The sequence below is a fragment of the Gymnoscopelus braueri genome, assembly GCF_963280865.1.
Source record: "Gymnoscopelus braueri genome assembly, chromosome: 4".
Taxonomy (NCBI): domain Eukaryota; kingdom Metazoa; phylum Chordata; class Actinopteri; order Myctophiformes; family Myctophidae; genus Gymnoscopelus; species Gymnoscopelus braueri.
The window spans coordinates 43,093,454-43,114,460 of record NC_137605.1 but is presented as its reverse complement, the minus strand read 5'-3'; the positions used below and the strand labels follow the sequence as shown (position 1 = coordinate 43,114,460).

At 42.6% G+C, this 21,007-nt stretch overlaps 1 protein-coding gene across 1 annotated transcript in view; it reads left to right on the top strand.

Moving 5' to 3' along the window:
- The first annotated feature begins 1,150 nt into the window (after positions 1-1,150).
- Positions 1,151-21,007, top strand: part of znrf2b (zinc and ring finger 2b) — a 137,386-nt gene continuing 117,529 nt past the window's right edge. Inside the window, exon 1 of the mRNA XM_080427356.1 lies at positions 1,151-2,655. Coding sequence (XP_080283482.1) covers positions 2,220-2,655 — 436 coding nt within the window. The 5' untranslated portion in view covers positions 1,151-2,219. The remainder of the gene's footprint in view (positions 2,656-21,007) is intronic.

Below are 21,007 nucleotides of genomic sequence, written 5' to 3'. Positions count from 1 at the left end.
TCATATTTGATACTACAGGTCTAAAATAAATGTTTTTGTAATGTTAAAACCGACTTGATTTTTTTTTTTTTTCAAAATTTTATCCCACGATTTTGTAACCCTATTTTTTACACCCAGTGCCAATCTCTATTTAATCCTGGGCACTACACTCCCTCTGCCAACCTAGGGAGGCCAGGGCCGAGCTCATGCCTCCTTCAATGCATGAGAGCTAACTGACCTTCTTATCACCTGACAGGGGAGAGTTTCCCTGGTTGGACGTAGCGCGTGGAAGGAACACGTTATTCCAACCAGTTCCTTTCCCCTCCATCAGGCGCCCTGGCTGGCCAGGGGGAGTCAGTAAAACCGACTTGAAATATTCTTTTAATACCCCTTGTATCAAATATGATACAACAAATAAATGATACAAAGGAATGTAAAAAAAAATAAAACAAAATCAAAAATGTTTTAAGACCCAATAAAGTGTCCCTTTTAAAATTTTTGGAATTTTCTGACCTTTCCTTCATAGTTCAGGTTTTAGAGGGTTAAAAGTAAATATTGAGTAAAAATATGTTTTATTTATTCTGTTGCTGCTCCAGATGCAGTGTTGTACTACTCCTGTACTGTATTTGAGTAAAAGTACTTAATCAAAAGGCACACTTAAAATGTCTTAGAAATGTTGTTTCTAGTTTTTTTTTGTATCCAATGCCCCAAAACACAATTAAAACATTAAATGCAATTATTTGTATGCCAATTCATCGTCAATTAAAATCGGTTGGGCTCGGGGTGGGTCGTGTTGTTATTATTGTTATTAATACTTTCTCTCTCTCTCTCTCTCTCTCTCTCTCTCTCTCTCTCTCTCTCTGTCTCTATGCTGCCGCTGACGTCACCTGTCGACGCAGAAAGCCAGAGGGACCCGCCCCCCTCGCTCACAAGGCAACGCACGGCTCGTGTGTGTGTGTGTGTGTGTGTGTGTGTGTGTGTGTGTGTGTGTGTGTGTGTGTGTGTGTGTGTGTGTGTGTGTGTGTGTTGCACGCGCGCTCATACGCGCATTGAACGCACCAAGAGAGAGAGAGAGAGAGAGAGAGAGAGTTGTGCCGTCCGCTTGGCTCACTCTGTCATTATCATGTGTCTCTCCTCCTGCTTGGACTTTCATTATAACAGTTTCATGTGAGCCAGCCTGTCGGCCTGGCTGTGCAGAGGAGGTGCGTCTGCTCTGCTCCTCTTCTTCTTCTTTTTCTTCCCTTCTCTCTCTCTCTCTCTATTTGACATTATAAAAGAGGAGGTATGGCGGAGGAGGAGGCATTATTAAAGAGAAGAAAATACCAGCCGAAGCATTTTAAGTGCAAACAGCGAGCGAACGGGACGAGGGGAGATTTAATAATAATAAGTGCAGAGCTGGATGGACATCATGGAGTAGTACTGTAGTAGTAGTGGTCTACAGTCGTGACTTTGAACGGATCGAACGCTTCGTTTTAAGTTATTTTATTTTTATTTTTTATGCACGTGTCATTTCGTTATTTACTTTCGCAGCCGGTGGGACGTTGTGTTTAACGTGTTGTTTATTCTATTTACCTTTTCAAACTTTTACTCTCTGGTGTTGTCACCCATCTCGATGTTATCTTAGCGACACGGAATACACTTTTATTTTTTATTTGTTTTGCCTTATAGAACGCCTGTTCCGCGGAGACGCGCACTTTCTGTTGCGTAAAAAATCTGGCACAGCGTCCCTCAGGACGCCCCGTGCAGCCTTTTAATAATTAAAAAGTCAATCTGTGGAGGCTGTGGGCTGTTGGCACGGACCGGACCTGAGTGACTGTTGGCACGGACTGGACCGGAGTAGACTGGTGGTGGACCAGACCGGAGTAGACTGTTGGCACGGGCTGGACCGGAGTATACTGGTGGACCGGACCGGAGTAGACTGGTGGTGGACTGGACCGGAGTAGACTGGTGGACCGGACCGGAGTAGACTGGTGGTGGACTGGACCGGAGTAGACTGGTGGACCGGACCGGAGTAGACTGGTGGACCGGACCGGAGTAGACTGGTGGACCGGACCGGAGTAGACTGGTGGACCGGATCGGAGTAGACTGGTGGACCGGACCGGAGTAGACTGGTGGACCGGACCGGAGTAGACTGGTGGTGGACTGGACCGGAGTAGACCGGTGGACCAGACCGGAGTAGACTGGTGGACTGGACCGGATTAGACCGGTGGACTGGACCGGAGAGTGACCGGTGGTAAAACATGGGGGCGAAGCAGAGCAGTCCAACGACTGCGTCCTCCAACGGCCGGACCAGAGCCTACTCGGGCTCGGACCTGCCCTCCAGCACGGCGTCCAGCAACGGCAACAGCAGGACCGCGGCCGTGGCGATGAGGTACCACCACGCACACCACCACCACGGGGCCTCCGGGACCACGTCGTCGGGAGGAGGAGGTGGTGGTGGTCTCAGGGGGACGAGGACTGTCGGGGTGGGCGTGTCGGGCACCGCGGGGGGCACTACTAGACCCCAGTCCGGCATCAACATCCCCAACAGCGGAGGAGGAGCCTACAGGTCGCACCAGGGCTCCGGCAGCAGCACCCCGGAGGAGTCGTCGGGGGAAAGGGACAGAGGGGGCCACGGGGGTCCCCGGTTGTTGATAGGGTCTTTGCCAGCACACCTCTCGCCTCACCTGTTTGGAGGTAAGAAGAGACCCACAACACATTTATGCCATTTTTAGGTGGTGGTGACTGACTAGACTTCTGTTTTATATTCTAAACAGTGGTTGTCAAACTTTTTTAATTTCAAGGATCATTTGATATTCATTGGATCCCCATAACTGGGACAGTATACAGTACACTGTACCCTGTACACTGTCAGAGTTACAGACCTGTAAAGCCAGGTCTTTTTGGCTCCTAACTATCAATCATTTTGCTCGGGATCCCCTGGGGGTCCGCAGACAGACCCCGCTTTGAGAACCACTGATTTAAAATATTCATATTCCAGATGGCACCAACCAACAACAAACTGACCATGTGGTATAGGGTTGGCTGAGGTGAAACTCAAACCTCCAACACCCCCATCCAATATGTTTCAACCACTTGAACACCTAGCATCCCTGTTCTGCTTCGAACCTGTGTAACTCTCTCCCTGGTAGAGAGTCATAAACGAGTCATGAATCAGAGCGCAAGCAAGGAGCCCACCACACTACTTTATTGAAGGATGATGGCCCATGAATTTGCAAGAAAGTTGCTGAATGTTTGAATGTTTACCTTCACGTAATGCACTCTCACACTACATTGCTGCCTTCATGACTATAAGCAGCATTGGTGTTTTTTTGGAAGCACAAATTGATTACACTGCATCGTACCGTACCGCTGGCAGACATGTGGATATTCAGTTACACTCCGTACAGCCAGGGGCTTCGCTTCAATCTGATACAGTATGTGTGTCAGGGTTTGTGTGTCAGAAAAGGTGTGACCAGCTAGCCTACATTTGACTGTTGTCAGTAACTGCAGCCAGGCTCTTGGCTCTTGTCCCCTTCAGTTTAAGCTGTATTATGTAACCTTTTGTGTGTGTGTGTGTGTGTGTGTGTGTGTGTGTGTGTGTGTGTGTGTGTGTGTGTGTGTGTGTGTGTGTGTGTGTGTGTGTGTGTGTGTGTGTGTGTGTGTGTGTGTGTGTGTGTGTGTGTGTGTGTGTGTGTGTGTGTGTGTGTGTGTGTGTGTGTGTGTGTGTGTTACATTACAATGTTGTTTTGTCCAATCTGCATGGTAGACTATAATATAACGTATAAAATTGGGCTGGTCTCCCTGGCAGTCCTGCTGTTCTATTGAGACATTTAGCTCCTGTGTCTGCCTGGTTTGACATGCCTGGTTGACAAGTGGTATTTGCCTGAAGGTCAAAATGTAATTTCTCCCCCTGAGCAAGCAGGCAGACTTTATTTGCTCAGTGGTAAACAATAAACATTTCAGCACTTGCGCAGGAGACCTCGATTCGTACATGAAAGTTATACAGAGGGTAGCTGTAAGACTAGAGCGACATTCGTTTTGTCAAATTTATTTATCCTATTAGGTTCTGAACACACCTAAAGATCACAGTTTTCTTCCGCAAAGAATATGCAGAATTGCATCGGTGGATGCTGAGGGATTAGTTTAGGGAGACATTTCATCATAGGGTTGAACACGATAGTGAGAGAGTGATTAAAGAAGAGCAAGATCGAGACTTAAAATGTACATGAGGGAAGAATGCACCTGAGGAATTATTGGCAAACTAATTCTTCTCCCCCTGAGCGGTACCGTCTCTGTGTTCCTCCATTAAAGCCTGGCCTTTATCTCTGTCCTGCATACTATAGTCAAGGTGGGCTTTGACATGGGAGTCATAAACTTGAACCGAGTTACCTCAGTTAACACCAGTAACACAAGATTCAGTCTGCCGTCGTTAAGACCTCACCGCCATTCGTTCTGTTCAGACTGAAGTGGCGGTCTGTCTGAGCAGCGTTGCACACAGTGTCGCATGTGTGCCTGCAATTAGATTGTTAAATGACTGACTGCTTGAACTTGTCACCTCATTCGGAGGCAGGCTCAGTCACTGGGCGGCAGTGGCTCAGGGAGGAGGTAGAGCTGCAGCTGCAGAATCGGGAAGGTTGCCGGTTTGATCCCTGCCTGGCTGGCTCCCCCTGGGTTAGAGTCGTGGTTGTCTTTGAGCAAGACACTGAACCCCCTAAGTGCTCCCGATGCGCAGGTTGGTGCCCTTGCATGGTTTCCTTTGCCATCGGGGTGTTAATAGTGTGTGTGAATGGGTTTGTAAAGCACTTTGGATAAAGGCTCTATATTCTGTAATGCATCATATGCATCATATGCATATGGCTATATTGTTTTTTTCACCGCGTCTTTAGTAGTTTAGTTACAATAATGTAAAAGATGTACATGCTACTGTACTGTCTTTGTTAATTTCTGAAAATCAGTTTATAGGCCAATGCAATGCTGTTATTATAACCTATGAGTCATTTGATGAAAATCCCCAGAACAATATCACCCAAAGAAATCCCAGTCAAAAAAAGAAAAAATGCTAATTTGAAAAAGGGGCGTGGTCACTTTTACACATCCCTAGTCTCCTCTCTCCTTTTGTCTCCTCAAATAGAGGCTCACTATCTGATTTAAACCACAAGGATTTGACCTCCTTTAACCTTGCAGGTAGATCAGTGGTTCACAAACATTTTCACGTCAAGGACCCCCAAATTTATATCTACTTGGCCATGGACCACCAGTTGAAAAGGTTTAGTGGCCCCAATTTTTCCCTTCAAATTGGTTATTAGAAAATGTTGCACGTTTTGACAAAATATGGGTCAAAACATGGGTAATCGGTGGTCTAGCTGCTAGCTAGCGCTCTCCAAAATTGGGATCGGCATCGGACCCTGAAATGTGGCATCGGTCGATAGGCTCTACTTACAATCTTTGCCCACAACAACTGTTGATCGTATACAATGATTGATTGAGCGTGGAATACTTTCACCACAGGACGGTTTCGGGAGCATCGGTGCAGAAAGCGGGAGCGGTTGTTGTTACTTGCCGCCCGTCGCGGCTCACGTGGAATTTCCCCGGGAGCCCCTGGTGTTGTGCCGTTGCATGTGTTGACAGGCCCTGCCTGCGCCTTCTGCCTGTGCCGTGTCACGTTAAGCACACATCAAGCTGGGAAGCACAGACAAGAACCTGGACGGGGTGGGGTGGTGGTGGTGGTGGGGATGTCAGAGACAGTAAAGCAGAACAGAAAGGTGATAAAACGGTTTCCCGGGGCTGACGTGACGTGTCGACTGTGTGTGCCTGAGGGGGAGCATAAGCGGTCATGAATATCAACACGTCACATACACACAAATACAGAGAGACTGGCACACGTGTGGATATGTGGGCATACATACAGTGTACTAGGGATGCAATAGTTAATCTGACTAATCGATTTAATCAATTACTGTATTTAAATAAATAATTGATTTTTGTTAAAGATGACATTTTCCTTTTTTATTTAATTCTTTTTTTCAATAGCAAAAATAGATGATCTACAAGCTCAAAACGTGTGCCATCGTTATAGTCATTAATCAGACTTAATTGATTTAGTCAAAAAAGTATTAAAAATGTAAAAACAAATAATGTAATATTCGATGAATCAAAACAAAACAAAAAAATCGATAAAATAATTGCTAGGAAGATAATCGATAGTTGCAGGCAGCCCGAGTACAGTGTGTACACATGCACACATTCACACTCACGCACACACGCACGCACACACACACACACACACACACACACACACACACACACACACACACACACACACACACACACACACACACACACACACACACACACACACACACACACACACACACGTAAACGTAAACACACATTTGTTTAGGCAATCCCAAGTTAAACATCAGTAGGTCCTTACACATCTGCAGGCGTGTTTGACAACCCAACATGTCGAAAGGGAACATGTACCAAGTTCACTTAAAGTTCAGTTGCGTTGTTCATTCATTATCGTGCGCCCATGGACTCGTGTTTACATTGCAGGCGGGATCGAGCTCTATTTTCTTTAACCCAGTAAAAAACCCTTGAGTGTTAATTTCAAGTGTAACCATGTACCCTGAGGGTTCATCTTCACACATTTATGGTTACATTTTAACACTCAGTATTTTGCTGTTTACTCACTGTCAACAGTAATGCAACATTCACACTGGCAGATACAAAATATACAAAGCTAGCATATATGTCGCTTTGTAGCTTTGTATCTGAAGTTGAAGCCAGCTCAACTTATTTGTAGCTTTGTAGCGGTTGTAGCTTTTGTAGCAGCTACAAGTGTCAGGTGTCTCTTTGTATGTTCATGTCGCTGGCTTCCATCTGAAAATGAATGGTAAACTTTAGCTTTGTGTCTGCCAGTGTGTGAACACCGCATGAAGAATCAAGATTTCCACCACACGGATAAGAGAACAAAGCTCACTCATTGTGTTGCAAAAGGCCTTTTCTATGCTTATCGGAATACATTCTAACTAGAGAATCATATCACATCTATCTACAAACCTGCTAGCGCACTGGTTCTTATAGTGTGGTCCAGGGGGTCCCCAGCAAATTGAGGAACAGTTTAAACACGTAAGCCCTATAAAATGTTTTGACTGTTCGAAAATAGCCGATCTAGATAGTCTATTTATGAAAAATGTTGACAAATATTGACAAATCTTCTCTAATATGGGTTCCTCCCTGCATGGCACAACATATTTTCAGATTGGGGGTCCGTGGCCAAACACACATGAATTTGGAGGAGTTTCACATGAAAGAGTTTGAGATCTGTGTGTGTGTGTGTGTGTGTGTGTGTGTGTGTGTGTGTGTGTGTGTGTGTGTGTGTGTGTGTGTGTGTGTGTGTGTGTGTGTGTGTGTGTGTGTGTGTGTGTGTGTGTGTGTGTGTGTGTGTGTGTGTGTGTGTGTGTGTGTGTGTGTGTGTGTGTGTGTGTGTGTGTGTGTGTGTGCGTGCGTGCGTGGCATGCGTTGTTTGCACTTGATAGCACAGCAGCATTGTCCTTGAAGAAGGGGGAAAGGCAAGCTTTTTTCTTTCCCGTCCCCCTCCACTCCACCATATGGATCACGCTGCTAGTGTGAACACGCAGTCAAGGCTATTATTACCCACATGATACTGTACACTGTAAAATCCTGAGTGTTAATTTAACCACAGACAGATGACACACAATCTATAATCAATAATTACTAGTATTTAGAAAACACACAGCGTTTGGCTGCATGGCGTTCTTAGGTTCACAGTCAAATCCTCAGTGTTAATTTGACTCTCGGGACCCTATCTGCCGTGGCCTTTGAGCGCAAGTCAGATTTCAACACCTATAGCGCCGGCGCTCGCCCTGGCTTTGTGTAGAAGTGTCCTTGAGCAAGACACTGAACCCCTAACTGCTCATGAGGCTGGTGCCTTCCTGTTTTGTGTGTCTGTGTGTGTGTGTGTGTGTGTGTGTGTGTGTGTGTGTGTGTGTGTGTGAGAGAGAACGGGTTAATGTGAAATATAATGTAAGGTAAGGTACTACATATATAACCATTTATGTTCCTCAGGGTGTGAGTGATTGCAGTTGAGAAGAGAGTGAGACAGACAGACAGACAGACAGACAGACAGACAGACAGACAGACAGACAGAATTCTAAAAAAAGGAATGTGCACGTCAGAAATGATGAGAACAGAACTCAGCGTAAGTGACACTTTCCCTTTCAGTCAAACTGTTCTCTGTAATGGAGGTGGATTACTGGTAACATGTTTCCAGTGCGTAGGAGGAACAACAGACCACATACATCCTCTTTCTGTCTTCTAGTGTTGTCTGTCTTCTAGTGTTGTGTTTGGAACCACTGGCCTGTTCCAGTTCCTTGGAAGATAGGAAAAGAAACACCAAAAACAAAACATGATATATAACCTTTGTTCTTTTGTGTTTTTGTGCTCCAGTGCAGAGCGTCTGTAATTAAAAGGCCAAGATCTGTTGTCGGGGACAACCCGGGCATACAGTAGTCTTTAAGTGTGGCAGCCAGGTGGTGTTGTGTGTCACCTCTGGTTCTCAGTCACACCTGTGCACGGAGAAGACACACGCTCTGCCCTGCACACGGTGCACGGGCCTGCTGCGTGATTGCAAGGCGCCTGCACTTTCCCTGTCTTCCGAACAATAGCCCATTTAGACCGGTAAAGAATCGGTGTCATTTTTAGATTTCTTTGACTATTCAAAAATAGCACATATGCGAGCTTGTAGATCTGCTATTTTTGAAAAATCTTGAAAATATGTGCAAATCTTTGAATATATATATATATTTAAAGCAAACATTTTTAACTCAAATCTTTGGTTCTGGGGATTCTACAAATGTCTTCTAAAACCTAACAGTTTTCTGAAAAACGTATGCTGTTATATCAGTGGTTCTCAACCTTTTCCATGTCAAGGACCACCCAAAATTATATGTATTTGGCCGCGGACCCCCATCTCAAAATATGTTGTTCCAGGGACCCCCAGAAGCGCAGATCGGAGTTAAAAATGTTCGCTTTAAAACATATATATATATATTCAAAGATTTGCAAAAAAATTACACGATTTAAAAAAAAATAGCAGATATACAAGCTCATAGCGTGGCACTCGGTTGAATGGGAAGAAATCTTAAAATGACACCGATGCGTTCCCGGTCTTAATGGGTTCAACAAGCGGGGTCCACAAAGAGGAGACATAGTAAATAAATAACACCAGAGCCAGACTGATATGTCGGGTTGCCCGATATATCGGCCAATATTTGACTTTTTTGCAGACATCAGTATTGGCAAGTATATGTTAACCCATTCAATCCGGGAAAGCATCTGTGTGCATTTTCGATTTTAGTTATATGAGTGTGTGTGTCACTATTTTTCAAAAATAGCAGATATACAAACTTGTAGCTCTTTGATAAATATTTTTTTTGGGGGTCTGTGGCCAAATACATATCATTTTGGGGGTCCTTGACATGAAAAAGTTTGAGCACCAATGATGCTTAGGATTTAGAAGACATTTTTAGAATCGGCCTCAGGTCTTAATGGGACGGCCATATGAGCCCGCCTGGGGACCCAGAGTCCCTGGTTGTCCCAGGTACGATTCCAGGCCCCGAGCAAGACTCTTAACCCCTAATTGCTCCCTGAGCGCCGCACAATGGCTGCTCACTGCTCCTAGTGATTATAGGATGGGTAAATGCAGAGAATGTGCAAATATACAGTGACAAAAAACACCCCAAGGAGTGGGGCCTATATTAAATTAAATTAATGAATGGGTTAAGGTCTGGCATGTGGACCCAAGTGCAGAACCCCGGAACTATGGAGTTACATTTGTGTCTTTATTAACCAAACAAAAGAAAAACATTTGAGAGAGAAAAAATATAAACAGAGCAAAGAATAGTTTTGAATGAAAACAAATTAAAACAGCAAGCAAAAAATAATAATTTGTAAGCAAAGGAAATGATATAAAGAGAACAAAAAACTATTTTTAATTAAAACAAATTAAAAACGCAATCAAAAAAATATATTTGCAAGCAAAAATATATAAGATTTGAAAGAAAATAAAAAATAATTGAGAGCAAAACTTTTAAAATTCAAGAGTAAAACAATAAGGAAAAACGGTTTAAACTACATAAAACAAAATACTTAGTAAAATGTTTGGGTAATAAAATGTGTTGTGCTAAATAAAATGTTTTTAATGTTTTTTTTCCTCATTTGCGAATGAAAGTAGTTTTTTCTGATTGCAAAATGCCTTCTCTCTCAAAACCTATGTCTTTGGTCTCGATTTTTTTTTTCTCTCTCTTGGATTTGTTTGTGTGAGGGGTTAAAGTTCAGAAGGCGGGTCCTACGCTGATAGATGTAAGACACCTCTCCATTGGTCACTTGGAGTCTGAGTGACAGCTCCCCCTTCCTTATGTAGCTTGTTGAATGCAGGGATGGAGGTGTGTTACGGCCAGCATGGTTTTTTGATTGATTGAATTATTAGCAGTTTGCAAAAAAAAAAAAAAAACATGAAAGTATAATGCAAGGTCAGCTAAGAGTATTTAAAACCCAAGAAAGATGACTTGTTTCCATTGGGGTCCTTTGTACTCAATTCATAGAGACATTTAATGACAGACAGATATACACTACTATGCAAAACATCATAAAAAACAAAAACAAAAAAGATATGTACAGTAAACAGTTTGAGTAAACAGATTGATGGAATACTTTATTAACAGTAGGATACAGAGGTACAATTGTACAATGATTGTTATAAGGATAACACAAAAAGGCTTGTTTCCATTGTGGTCCTCTCGGACTGAGGTCAGAGCTCCATTCCAGCCCTGGACGCTACACTATTCGTTACAATATTGAGCATTTTAGGCTATTAGCAATTCAGATGATTCCCTAATGTTAGGTTTCTGTTCTACTTACAGTTTGTGATCTGTATTTAAAATTGTTGTATTGTTGTTATAGTAGGCCAGTGGTTCCCAAACTTAGGATCGGGACCCTCAGAGGGGGTCCCCAGATTAGCTTAACGGGCAACATTGTTTTCTCTCTCAACAGTAAACAAACCAACCTATACAGTATAAGTGTATACAGGGTAACACATTTCTAAAGTGACAATTTAATGACTTTTAAGACCTTTTTAAGGCATTGTGCGCTTGTAGTTCGGCTATTTTCACAATATTTATCTGTGGAACCAAGTCAAACTAAATCTAATGCCTGGGTCAGGGTGGGTGGTCCCCAGTTCAAGTATGATTATTTTGGGGGGTCCCCAGTTCAAAATAGATTATTTTATGTTATATTCGTTATTCTAATTAAGGCAAGGCTGAAGTGACTGGCCTATTGGCCAGACCCATTCCAGATAGACTGCTTTGGAAACGTTTCGTCTGATAGTGTGCTTCAGGCTGTGAATCCCTAAAATAATCATATTTGAACTGGGGACCCCCCAAAATAATCATACTTGAACTGGGGACCACCCACCCTGACAAGCACTTGAAATTGTAGGCATTAGATTTAGTTTGACTCGGTTCCACAGATAAATATTGTGAAAATAGCCGAACTACAAGCGCACAATGCCTTAAAAAGGTCTTAAAAGTCATTAAATTGTCACTTTAGAAATGTGTTACCCTGTATACACTTATACTGTATAGGTTGGTTTGTTTACTGTTGAGAGAGAAAACGATGTTGCCCGTTAAGCTAATCAGGGGACCCCCTCTGAGGGTCCCGATCCTAAGTTTGGGAACCACTGGCCTACTATAACAACAATACAACAATTTTAAATACAGATCACAAACTGTAAGTAGAACAGAAACCTAACATTAGGGAATCATCTGAATTGCTAATAGCCTAAAATGCTCAATATTGTAACGAATAGTGTAGCGTCCAGGGCTGGAATGGAGCTCTGACCTCAGTCCCAGAGGACCACAATGGAAACAAGCCTTTTTGTGTTATCCTTATAACAATCATTGTACAATTGTACCTCTGTATCCTACTGTTAATAAAGTATTCCATCAATCTGTTTACTCAAACTGTTTACTGTACATATCTTTTTTGTTTTTGTTTTTTATGATGTTTTGCATAGTAGTGTATATCTGTCTGTCATTAAATGTCTCTATGAATTGAGTACAAAGGACCCCAATGGAAACAAGTCATCTTTCTTGGGTTTTAAATACTCTTAGCTGACCTTGCATTATACTTTCATGTTTTTTTTTTTTTTTGCAAACTGCTAATAATTCAATCAATCAAAAAACCATGCTGGCCGTAACACACCTCCATCCCTGCATTCAACAAGCTACATAAGGAAGGGGGAGCTGTCACTCAGACTCCAAGTGACCAATGGAGAGGTGTCTTACATCTATCAGCGTAGGACCCGCCTTCTGAACTTTAACCCCTCACACAAACAAATCCAAGAGAGAGAAAAAAAGAATCGAGACCAAAGACATAGGTTTTGAGAGAGAAGGCATTTTGCAATCAGAAAAAACTACTTTCATTCGAAAATGAGGAAAAAAAACATTAAATTTTTTTTATTTAGCACAACACATTTTATTACCCAAACATTTTACTAAGTATTTTGTTTTATGTAGTTTAAACCGTTTTTCCTTATTTTTTTACTCTTGAATTTTAAAAGTTTTGTTCTCAATTATTTTTTTTTTCTATCAAATCTTATATTTTTTTGCTTGCAAATATATTTTTTTGATTGCGTTTTTAATTTGTTTTAATTAAAAATAGTTTTTTGTTCTCTTTATATCATTTCCTTTGCTTACAAATTATTATTTTTTGCTTGCCGTTTTAATTTGTTTTCATTCAAAACTATTCTTTGCTCTGTTTATATTTTTTCTCTCTCAAATGTTTTTCTTTTGTTTGGTTAATAAAGACACAAATGTAACTCCATACGGAACGGGACAGGCGGGGAATCAAGCATGCAGGCAGAGAGACAGACAGACAGATGGGCAGGTAGACAGGCAGGCCGATTGGCAGACTGGACAGTGGATGAGAACAGATGAAGACAAAGTTGGCAAACAGATAGATTGGTCTGCAACTGATTAACTACGTCGATATGGTCTTACGAACGAGCAAAAGGCTTTATAAGTCTGAAGAGTCCTTACAGTATATAGCCTGCAGGTTAGACCAAGCTTATGTCACAACATAACAGGAATGACTCTATACATCTACATATAATAACAGTATGCTAAGGTTGGCAAGGAATATCACTTCAAACACTAGCCATGTTTTGTATGGGGAATATAGGTTGCTGCCTTCAGGAAGGAGATACGGCATTCCAACATACAATAAGGTCAGACTGAAGAAGTCCTTTGTTGTCCATCAGTCGACTTTGAGGCATTATTTAGAGTCTGGCCAGGGGTAGGACGAATGGTGGACATTGCTCTTTTCTTCATGTTTTTATGTATGAAATTTGTTTTGTTTCTGTGTTGTCAAATAACGTGTGTATTATGTGTTGCATACTTGGCTGCTGGGTCGCAAGACTAATTTCAGTGAGAGCGAATAATAAAGTCGTATCAAATCAGATTTTCAGCCACTTTCTACCTGTCATTATAGGTCATAGTTTTCAAAAGAGTTCAAAAGAGTTCAAAAGAGTTCGAAAATCATCATCATCATCATCATCATCATCATTATCATATCAGTTTGGGCTCAGCTCTACTAAAATAAAGAAGGAAAGATCCCAAATTCCACGTATATATATACGGCTGACTTCACTGTTCAGGTCATGTTTCATTTAAACAGTAGTGAAGTATGAATAAGTGCAATGCAGCGCAGGCCAGCTCTGTCTTAGTCCATGAGCCAGACAAGATTTCATTATCGAAAGAGTGGGCAAAACCAAACCTATATTAAATTGTTCATAGGGTCAATACGAGTAAATAAATATATGATAACCTTTCCACAGGAGTAGCTTTTTCATGGTTATCACACATTTTGTTATTTTCCCCATACGTACATGACAGGGGGAAAAATGACAAAATTTAAAAAAGAGTTATCATAATGAAACTTCCTGAGTTGATTACTTACATGAAGACAATGATTTATCGTATTACAAGTTTTCTGAAATTGTATATTTAAATATGCAAATTAGGCATTTAGTCCATGAGCCAGAGCCCCAAAATTGAGCCAGATATTGAATATTCCCTCGTTAAAAACGTTTGACTCCAACATCTTAACAAAATGAAATAAGTATGTCGACTCTGGCTTTGTCCAATGTTCCAATGTTGATTCTGGAAAGTTATGCAAATGTGGGCATATTTTCCCAATGCCTAATTTGCATATTTAAATATACAATTTCAGAAAACTTGTAATACGATAAATCATTGTCTTCATGTAAGTAATCAGCTCAGGAAGTTTCATTATGATAACTCTTTTTTAAATTTTGTATTTTTTTCACCTGTCATGTACGTATGGGGAAAATAACAAAATGTGTGATAACCATGAAAAAGCTACTCCTGTGGAAAGGTTATCATATATTTATTTACTCGTATTGACCCTATGAACAATTTAATATAGGTTTGGTTTTGCCCACTCTTTCGATAATCATTGCTCAATTTTGGGGCTCTGGCTCATGTAGTATAACGCTTTGTGGAGACTTGTGCCAGTAGACTGTGTCGATTGAAACCCTGGTGCATGGGAAATAACTTTGGGCTCAATTTGGAGGAGGCATTGTTAACTCTACCCATGATTGTTGTCTGCTGTGTTTGACAACATTATTGTATGTAACAATGTTCTGCCTTATATGCACTTTGTGTAACTGGCTGTTTTGCTATGATTTGACTGCACTGGCGGTGTTTATGTCCTTTGTACAAGGCATTCTTGTACTTCTGTTTATGTGGACATAAATACATATTTTGTGTGTGTGTTTGCACCTACAGCTTTTGTCTGACATCCACTGATTCACAGTTTGAGGTGAGAGAAGATTGCTTCCGTCTGACTGCCTTTAATGGAACATATTCACTGGGACAGAGAAAGGTCCCAGATGCAGTGTTCAATCAGGACAACTCATGAATGGATAGAATATATTTTTATTGAATATAAAATGAACAATATATTTATTTTGGTTTGGCGAGGAATTGGATCTTCTTTTAGGTACTCAAGCATTACATCTCCCTACCAATAGGGACTCTGAATCCCCCAGTACATAAAAGTAGATCCAAAAACGACAGGTGGTAGCTGGGGTGGTGGAGGGTGAGCAGCAAGTGTTAAAGCAGCAGAACAGACAGCAGTAGGCAGCAGCAGCAAACGGCAAGCAAGGAATGAGCAATGCAACTTCCCCATTTAACACATCGTGTGCCAGAGGTTTATTAAAATAGGGTACATCTAGTGCCAGCATATCTTCCATCCACTTACGTTCATATGTTGCGTGCTGTAGAAGCCCCGACGAGGACGCGCATCTAAACAAAGCCTGCGTGCGAGACGGCGGAGGGTCCCGACTAACGCCTGGAACAATAATATTTCTAACGCGATCCTCCATTGCAGAGTGATCGAAAACGGCACATTTCCACCAAGTTAAAAAGAAATAGGAGATATTAGCTTTTAGTCAAGGAGTTAACATCGGAGCGGACGACCGGAAGCATTTTTGACATCGATCCACATCCGGCCTCTCGTTCTTAGAGACTCCTTGGATGATCCCAAAATTTCGTTAGAGCGCCCCACGTGGGAAAAATATATAAAAAAAATAAATGGGCCAAAAACGGTCCGGACCGTTTATGGCACTCAATGTGTTAAATAGGGTGCTCTATTATGAAGTGAATAGTGTGATTGGCTGGAGATTAGAAGCATGGAGCTGAGACCGACCAATGGTCGGCCAGCAGCAACTGCACTGAGTTCCCTGACAGAACATGTCGGTACCAAACGGGACGCTCATTTCTCATACATACCTAACCAGGGCTTCTGTCGCTTTCGTAGGATTAGGGCTGGCTGTCACGATCATGAAATATTTTTTTTTTTTTTTAAATATCTTTCTGGGGGCTTTTATGCCTTTATTGATAGGATAGTAGGTTGATAGGAAATGGGGAGAGAGATGGGGAGTGACATGCAGCAAAGGCTGTCGGGATCAGGCCTCAAACCCACGACACGCTGTCAGGCTACTTTGGAGCCTAGGTGCCCGGACCGCTACGCCAGCGGTCAGGGCCATGATCATGAAATCTTAATTGACGATTAGTTGTCATACAAATAATTCGGATTCATTATTATTATTATTATTTTGGCATTGAACAGTGAACACATAACTTAAATACACAAAATAATGGCACCGATGATCAAAACTATTTGTTTTGATCAAGCTGAGCAATGACTAGTATGGCCAAAACAGGCCATATAATTCATCAGTTTATATACTATGAAACGTTGTCTGACCACCTGAATAGTATGACGTCAGCCCCTGGCGTGGGTTCCACCTCCCGTCAGCCAGCTTTGGCCTGGCACCCGTCAGCCAGCTTTGGCCTGGCACAGACACACACACACACACACACACACACACACACACACACACACACACACACACACACACACACACACACACACACACACACACACACACACACACACACACACACAGACTGGCCTGCTCAACAACATGGCCTGCCGGCTTTTCACTTTTGTTTCCGCTTCCTGTGGCCGGAGGTGTTTGACGTGGTGGTGGTGGTGATGGTGTAGAATTGAACAGCAGTCGTGGAAAGTAACTAAGTACATTTACTCAAGTACTGTACTTAAGTAACATTTTTAGGTATTTTTTACTTTACTGGAGTTTTTCCAGTAGCACTTTTACTTCTACTCCACTACTTCTCAGAGGCAAATATTGTACTTTTACTCCACTATAATTATTTGGAAACTTTGTTACTTTGTAGATTTTGATTATTATTACAAAACACAGCCCTAAATACATTTTGGCCATTTGAAAATAGCCGATCTACAAGCTCACAATGTGTAGATCTGCTATTTTCAAACGTATTTTTTTAAACTTTTGGTATTTTATTTACATTTTGATACCAATACTTTTGTACTTTTACTCAAGTAAATGTTTAATTCCGGGCTTTTACTTTTAACAGAGTATTTCTACATTGCAGAATTGATACTTTTACTTAAGTAAAACATTTGAGTACTTTTTCCACCACTGTTGAACAGTGGAAAGGTTGGGTGAGGAGAGAAAAGGGGAAGGAAGGGGGGGGGGGGGGTAGTCATCTGGGAAAAGGTTATTTATGTTCTGTTCTGGTTATGTTGTGTTCAGTGTAGTTCCCACTAAGATTTCATTAGTTGTCTATAAACGTCTATAAAAGTTTGTTTGGAAGGTGCCGCCGCGTGAATTAAGCCCCACGTGATTGGATCTGCCTTTTTTATGGACCCAACAAATCCACAAATCAAATCTAGTCCGCTGTCTCTTCCTGGTGTAATCTCCTCTTGGTCGTCACCATGTCCTCTCGTCTCCCCCTGGCCCTCCACGTTAGACCGTAGCCCCTCTCTAATGATAAAGTGAGCAGAAATAAAGTCATAAGGAGGACAGTGAATGGGGCTGCATGCACGCACGCGAGCACGCACTCACTCACTCACTCACTCACTCACTCACTCACTCACTCACTCACTCACTCACTCACTCACTCACTCACAGACAGACAGACAGGGGTTGAGAGAGAGGGGAAAAAATTATCAAAAGCGGGGAAAGGAGATGATACATTTGGTAAAAAACGAATCGTGATCGAAGTCAATTGGAACATCAAGAAGGGGTGTCTGTCTGTCTGTGTGTGTCAGATAGAGACAGAGATACTATAGATAGATAGAGAGACATGGAGGACAGCAGAGATAGATGGAGAGAACAGATGAGATGAGAGAGCAGATAGGAGCGATGGGACAAACAGGGTTATAAATCATGCCCGGCCAGGCCTCCTCCTCCTTCCTCCTGAACAGATCCAAAGGTAAACGGATTAGAAAATCAATTGCGGTTTTGCTGCATACTATATTAATTATGTACTGAATCCATCAGTGTTACTCTCATATAAATGTCACTGTGGGCTGGGATGCGCTGAGGCTTCTCTTGGCCGGGAGACATAACCCAGAGTGGGGTTATGGGTAAAGAAAAGGACAGACAGCCACCACAATGCTGAGGCGTGTTCCGGGACCGGTGCCAAAAAATGGCTTTGAGAGACGACCCACCACCAACCAACAACGTCCCCCACGGGGGCTGTCGTTTACTGCCGCTCGAATAATTCTATAAATATAGAGTTGCATCTGCAACTGCTGATAGGCTAAACGGGGGCCGCTTGCTTAACTCTGGGAGATTTGCACAGCCATGCAAGCAGAAGCTTCGCTATAGCTGTGTGACGGTAGATGATCTACCGGCAGCGCTATCTTCTTTGACCCTGCCGCCGGACGCTTTTGTTGTTGTGGTCACAGTGCTATGAGTCACAGTCGGACGACTTTGACCAGAGCGTCTGGTCAAAGTCCGCCGTCTCTCTCTCTCCTCATAACATCCATCAACAGCCAGCCAGGTGACTCTGGTGGGAGGAGTCATGTGCCTGACTTGCTGACGTCGCAAAAGTGGAGGGGGAGGGGGGGGGGGGCGTTCGGACGGCGGTCGGACGGGGGGGGGTGGGCACGGTGTTGTGTTGTTTTTTGGTGTGGCTACAGCTTGTAATGCAAACACTGCAGCACACACACACACACACACACACACACACACACACACACACACACACAACGCTGCAACTATCGATTATTTTCTTTTCTTATTTTTTGATTAATTGAATAATCGAGAAGGGTGTTTTTTGTTTTATGTTTTCAATGAATCAATGAATAGATTAACCACTTAAGCGTTATTTTATACATAATGCATTGTGAAATTCTTTGAAATTCTTTGAAAAATAATTTATGACATGCCCAAAATAGGGATCGATCATCTCATGAACGTATTGATTATTAATCAATTTTTATAATTCATTAAATTGATTAGTCGGATTAACTGTTGCACACAGTCTGCTCTCTCTCTCTCTCTCTCTCTCTCTCTCTCTCTCTCTCTCTCTCTCTCTCTCTCTCTCTCTCTCTCTCTCTCTCTCTCTCTCTCTCTCTCTCTCTCTCTCCGCTCCACTTCACTCTTGATCACTTTGAGATTTCATGGCCATTTCTGTGCACTGGCACTCAGTGCTCTTGGCCTGGGCTGTGAATTAATTTGTGATGGCTCCGTCCCCATGCCATCGGGGCCAATTTTGCCTCTCTGGCTGAAAAAAAGCAGAGAGCTGTCGGGGGTGGGGGGGGGGAGCGAAACCAAGAGACAATAAGATCTAGTTGGGCAAACAGTTAAGGCAGGTACACATTGCAGGACATTTGGTCCGATATTGCTGTCGCCGACTTTTTTTGGCGCTCGCCGACAAAACCTCCCGATCTGACGCAGATCGGCCTTTCATCGGCGAGCTAATGCTCGCTGTGTGTGAAAGGCTCCGCGATACGATATCTGGCCGCGATTATCCGCTCTGTGACGGCTTTCCGACCGTTTTCAGATAACTACCCTGTTAGATATTCAGATGTGTCCCAGACAGGACAGCAGACAATATCATACAATATGAATGGAGCTACGACCAACTTGCGAGGAGATGCACGCTACAGCCAATGAGAGCACATTACAGCCACCAATGGCTATGGAAGGTCGGTGGACCTGACCACAACAAACAGATCCCCCGCATAGTTACCGTCCAGTCCTGTATTAAGTTAAACATTATTATAAAACAGAATGAGAGTGAGCGAGCGTGCTCAAAGGGGGCCGGGCTGTTTATTTGAGACTATTGCACAGAGATAGAGAGAGAGAGAAAGACAGACACAGAGAGCGAGCGATCTGTGTGTGTGTGTGTGTGTGTGTGTGTGTGTGTGTGTGTGTGTGTGTGTGTGTGTGTGTGTGTGTGTGTGTGTGTGTGTGTGTGTGTGTGTGTGTGTGTGTGTGTGTGTGTGTGTGTGTGTGTGTGTGTGTGTGTCGTTGTTGTCTGTGAGTGAGTGTTGCCAGATTTTGCGAGAGAAATAAGCAACCAGGTTTGTGAAAACAATCCCAACAAAAGCGACTATGAGCACTTTAAGCCTATATACAAATACATTGGATACTTGAAAATAGACGATCTACAAGCTCACGTTGTAGATAGGCTATTTTTAAAGAAGAAATTGGGGGGGGGGGGGGGAATTTTGGAATATTTTCAAAATCCACACAGATCTTGTATGGGGGTCTATGGCACAACATATTTTCAGAAGGGGGAGGTCTGCGCCTCTGCGGACAATTCATTATTATTATTAATTTGGGGGTCCTTGCCATGAAAATGTTTGAGAACAACTGGTTCAAACAACATTAGGAAACAAGGCCAAAAAAGCAACTACACTTTCAAGCAACTTTACAGAAAAACAATCCCAAAGTCGCTTATAATAAGCGGACATGGCAACTGCTTCAGCGCACTTGACGTACGCGAGAGAGAGAGAAAGAGAGAGAGAGAGAGAGAGAGAGAGGAAGAGGGAGAGAGGCATATCACGGGATACGTCGATTAAAATGAATGGGAATAAACACAAATGTATGTATTGGGTCTGACTCTGGAGATAGCATCCTAGTGAACTATCCTACAGTGTGTAAACCCTGGTCGGGGATCAATCTATAGGGTGAAAACCACAAAGATATATGACAGCCGATTTCAAGAAATAAACTCCTGCAATGTGTAATGCTTAACGATCAGACGACTCCCCGACCACTTTAAAGTCCTACCTGCCTTAAGTTAATCGCACCAATTAATAAGTTATCGTAGATAATTGAGCTTGTAGATCTGCAATTCTTGCTACTTTTGCATTTCAATCCTGAAAAGTAACTGTTTTGTGTAACTGTTTTGGACATATGAGGTTTCCGCCCGACAGAGACAAATTGATAGTTGCATAAGTCAAAAAGTTAGCCTTGTAGCATAATTGCCTAACTCATTTTTGGAATGTAACAAGCATTCTGTTATGCTGAGGACATAAGCAATAAGGCTCAATGAAGCAGCAGTGTTAGGAGAGTAGAGTTAAGCAGAAATTTCAA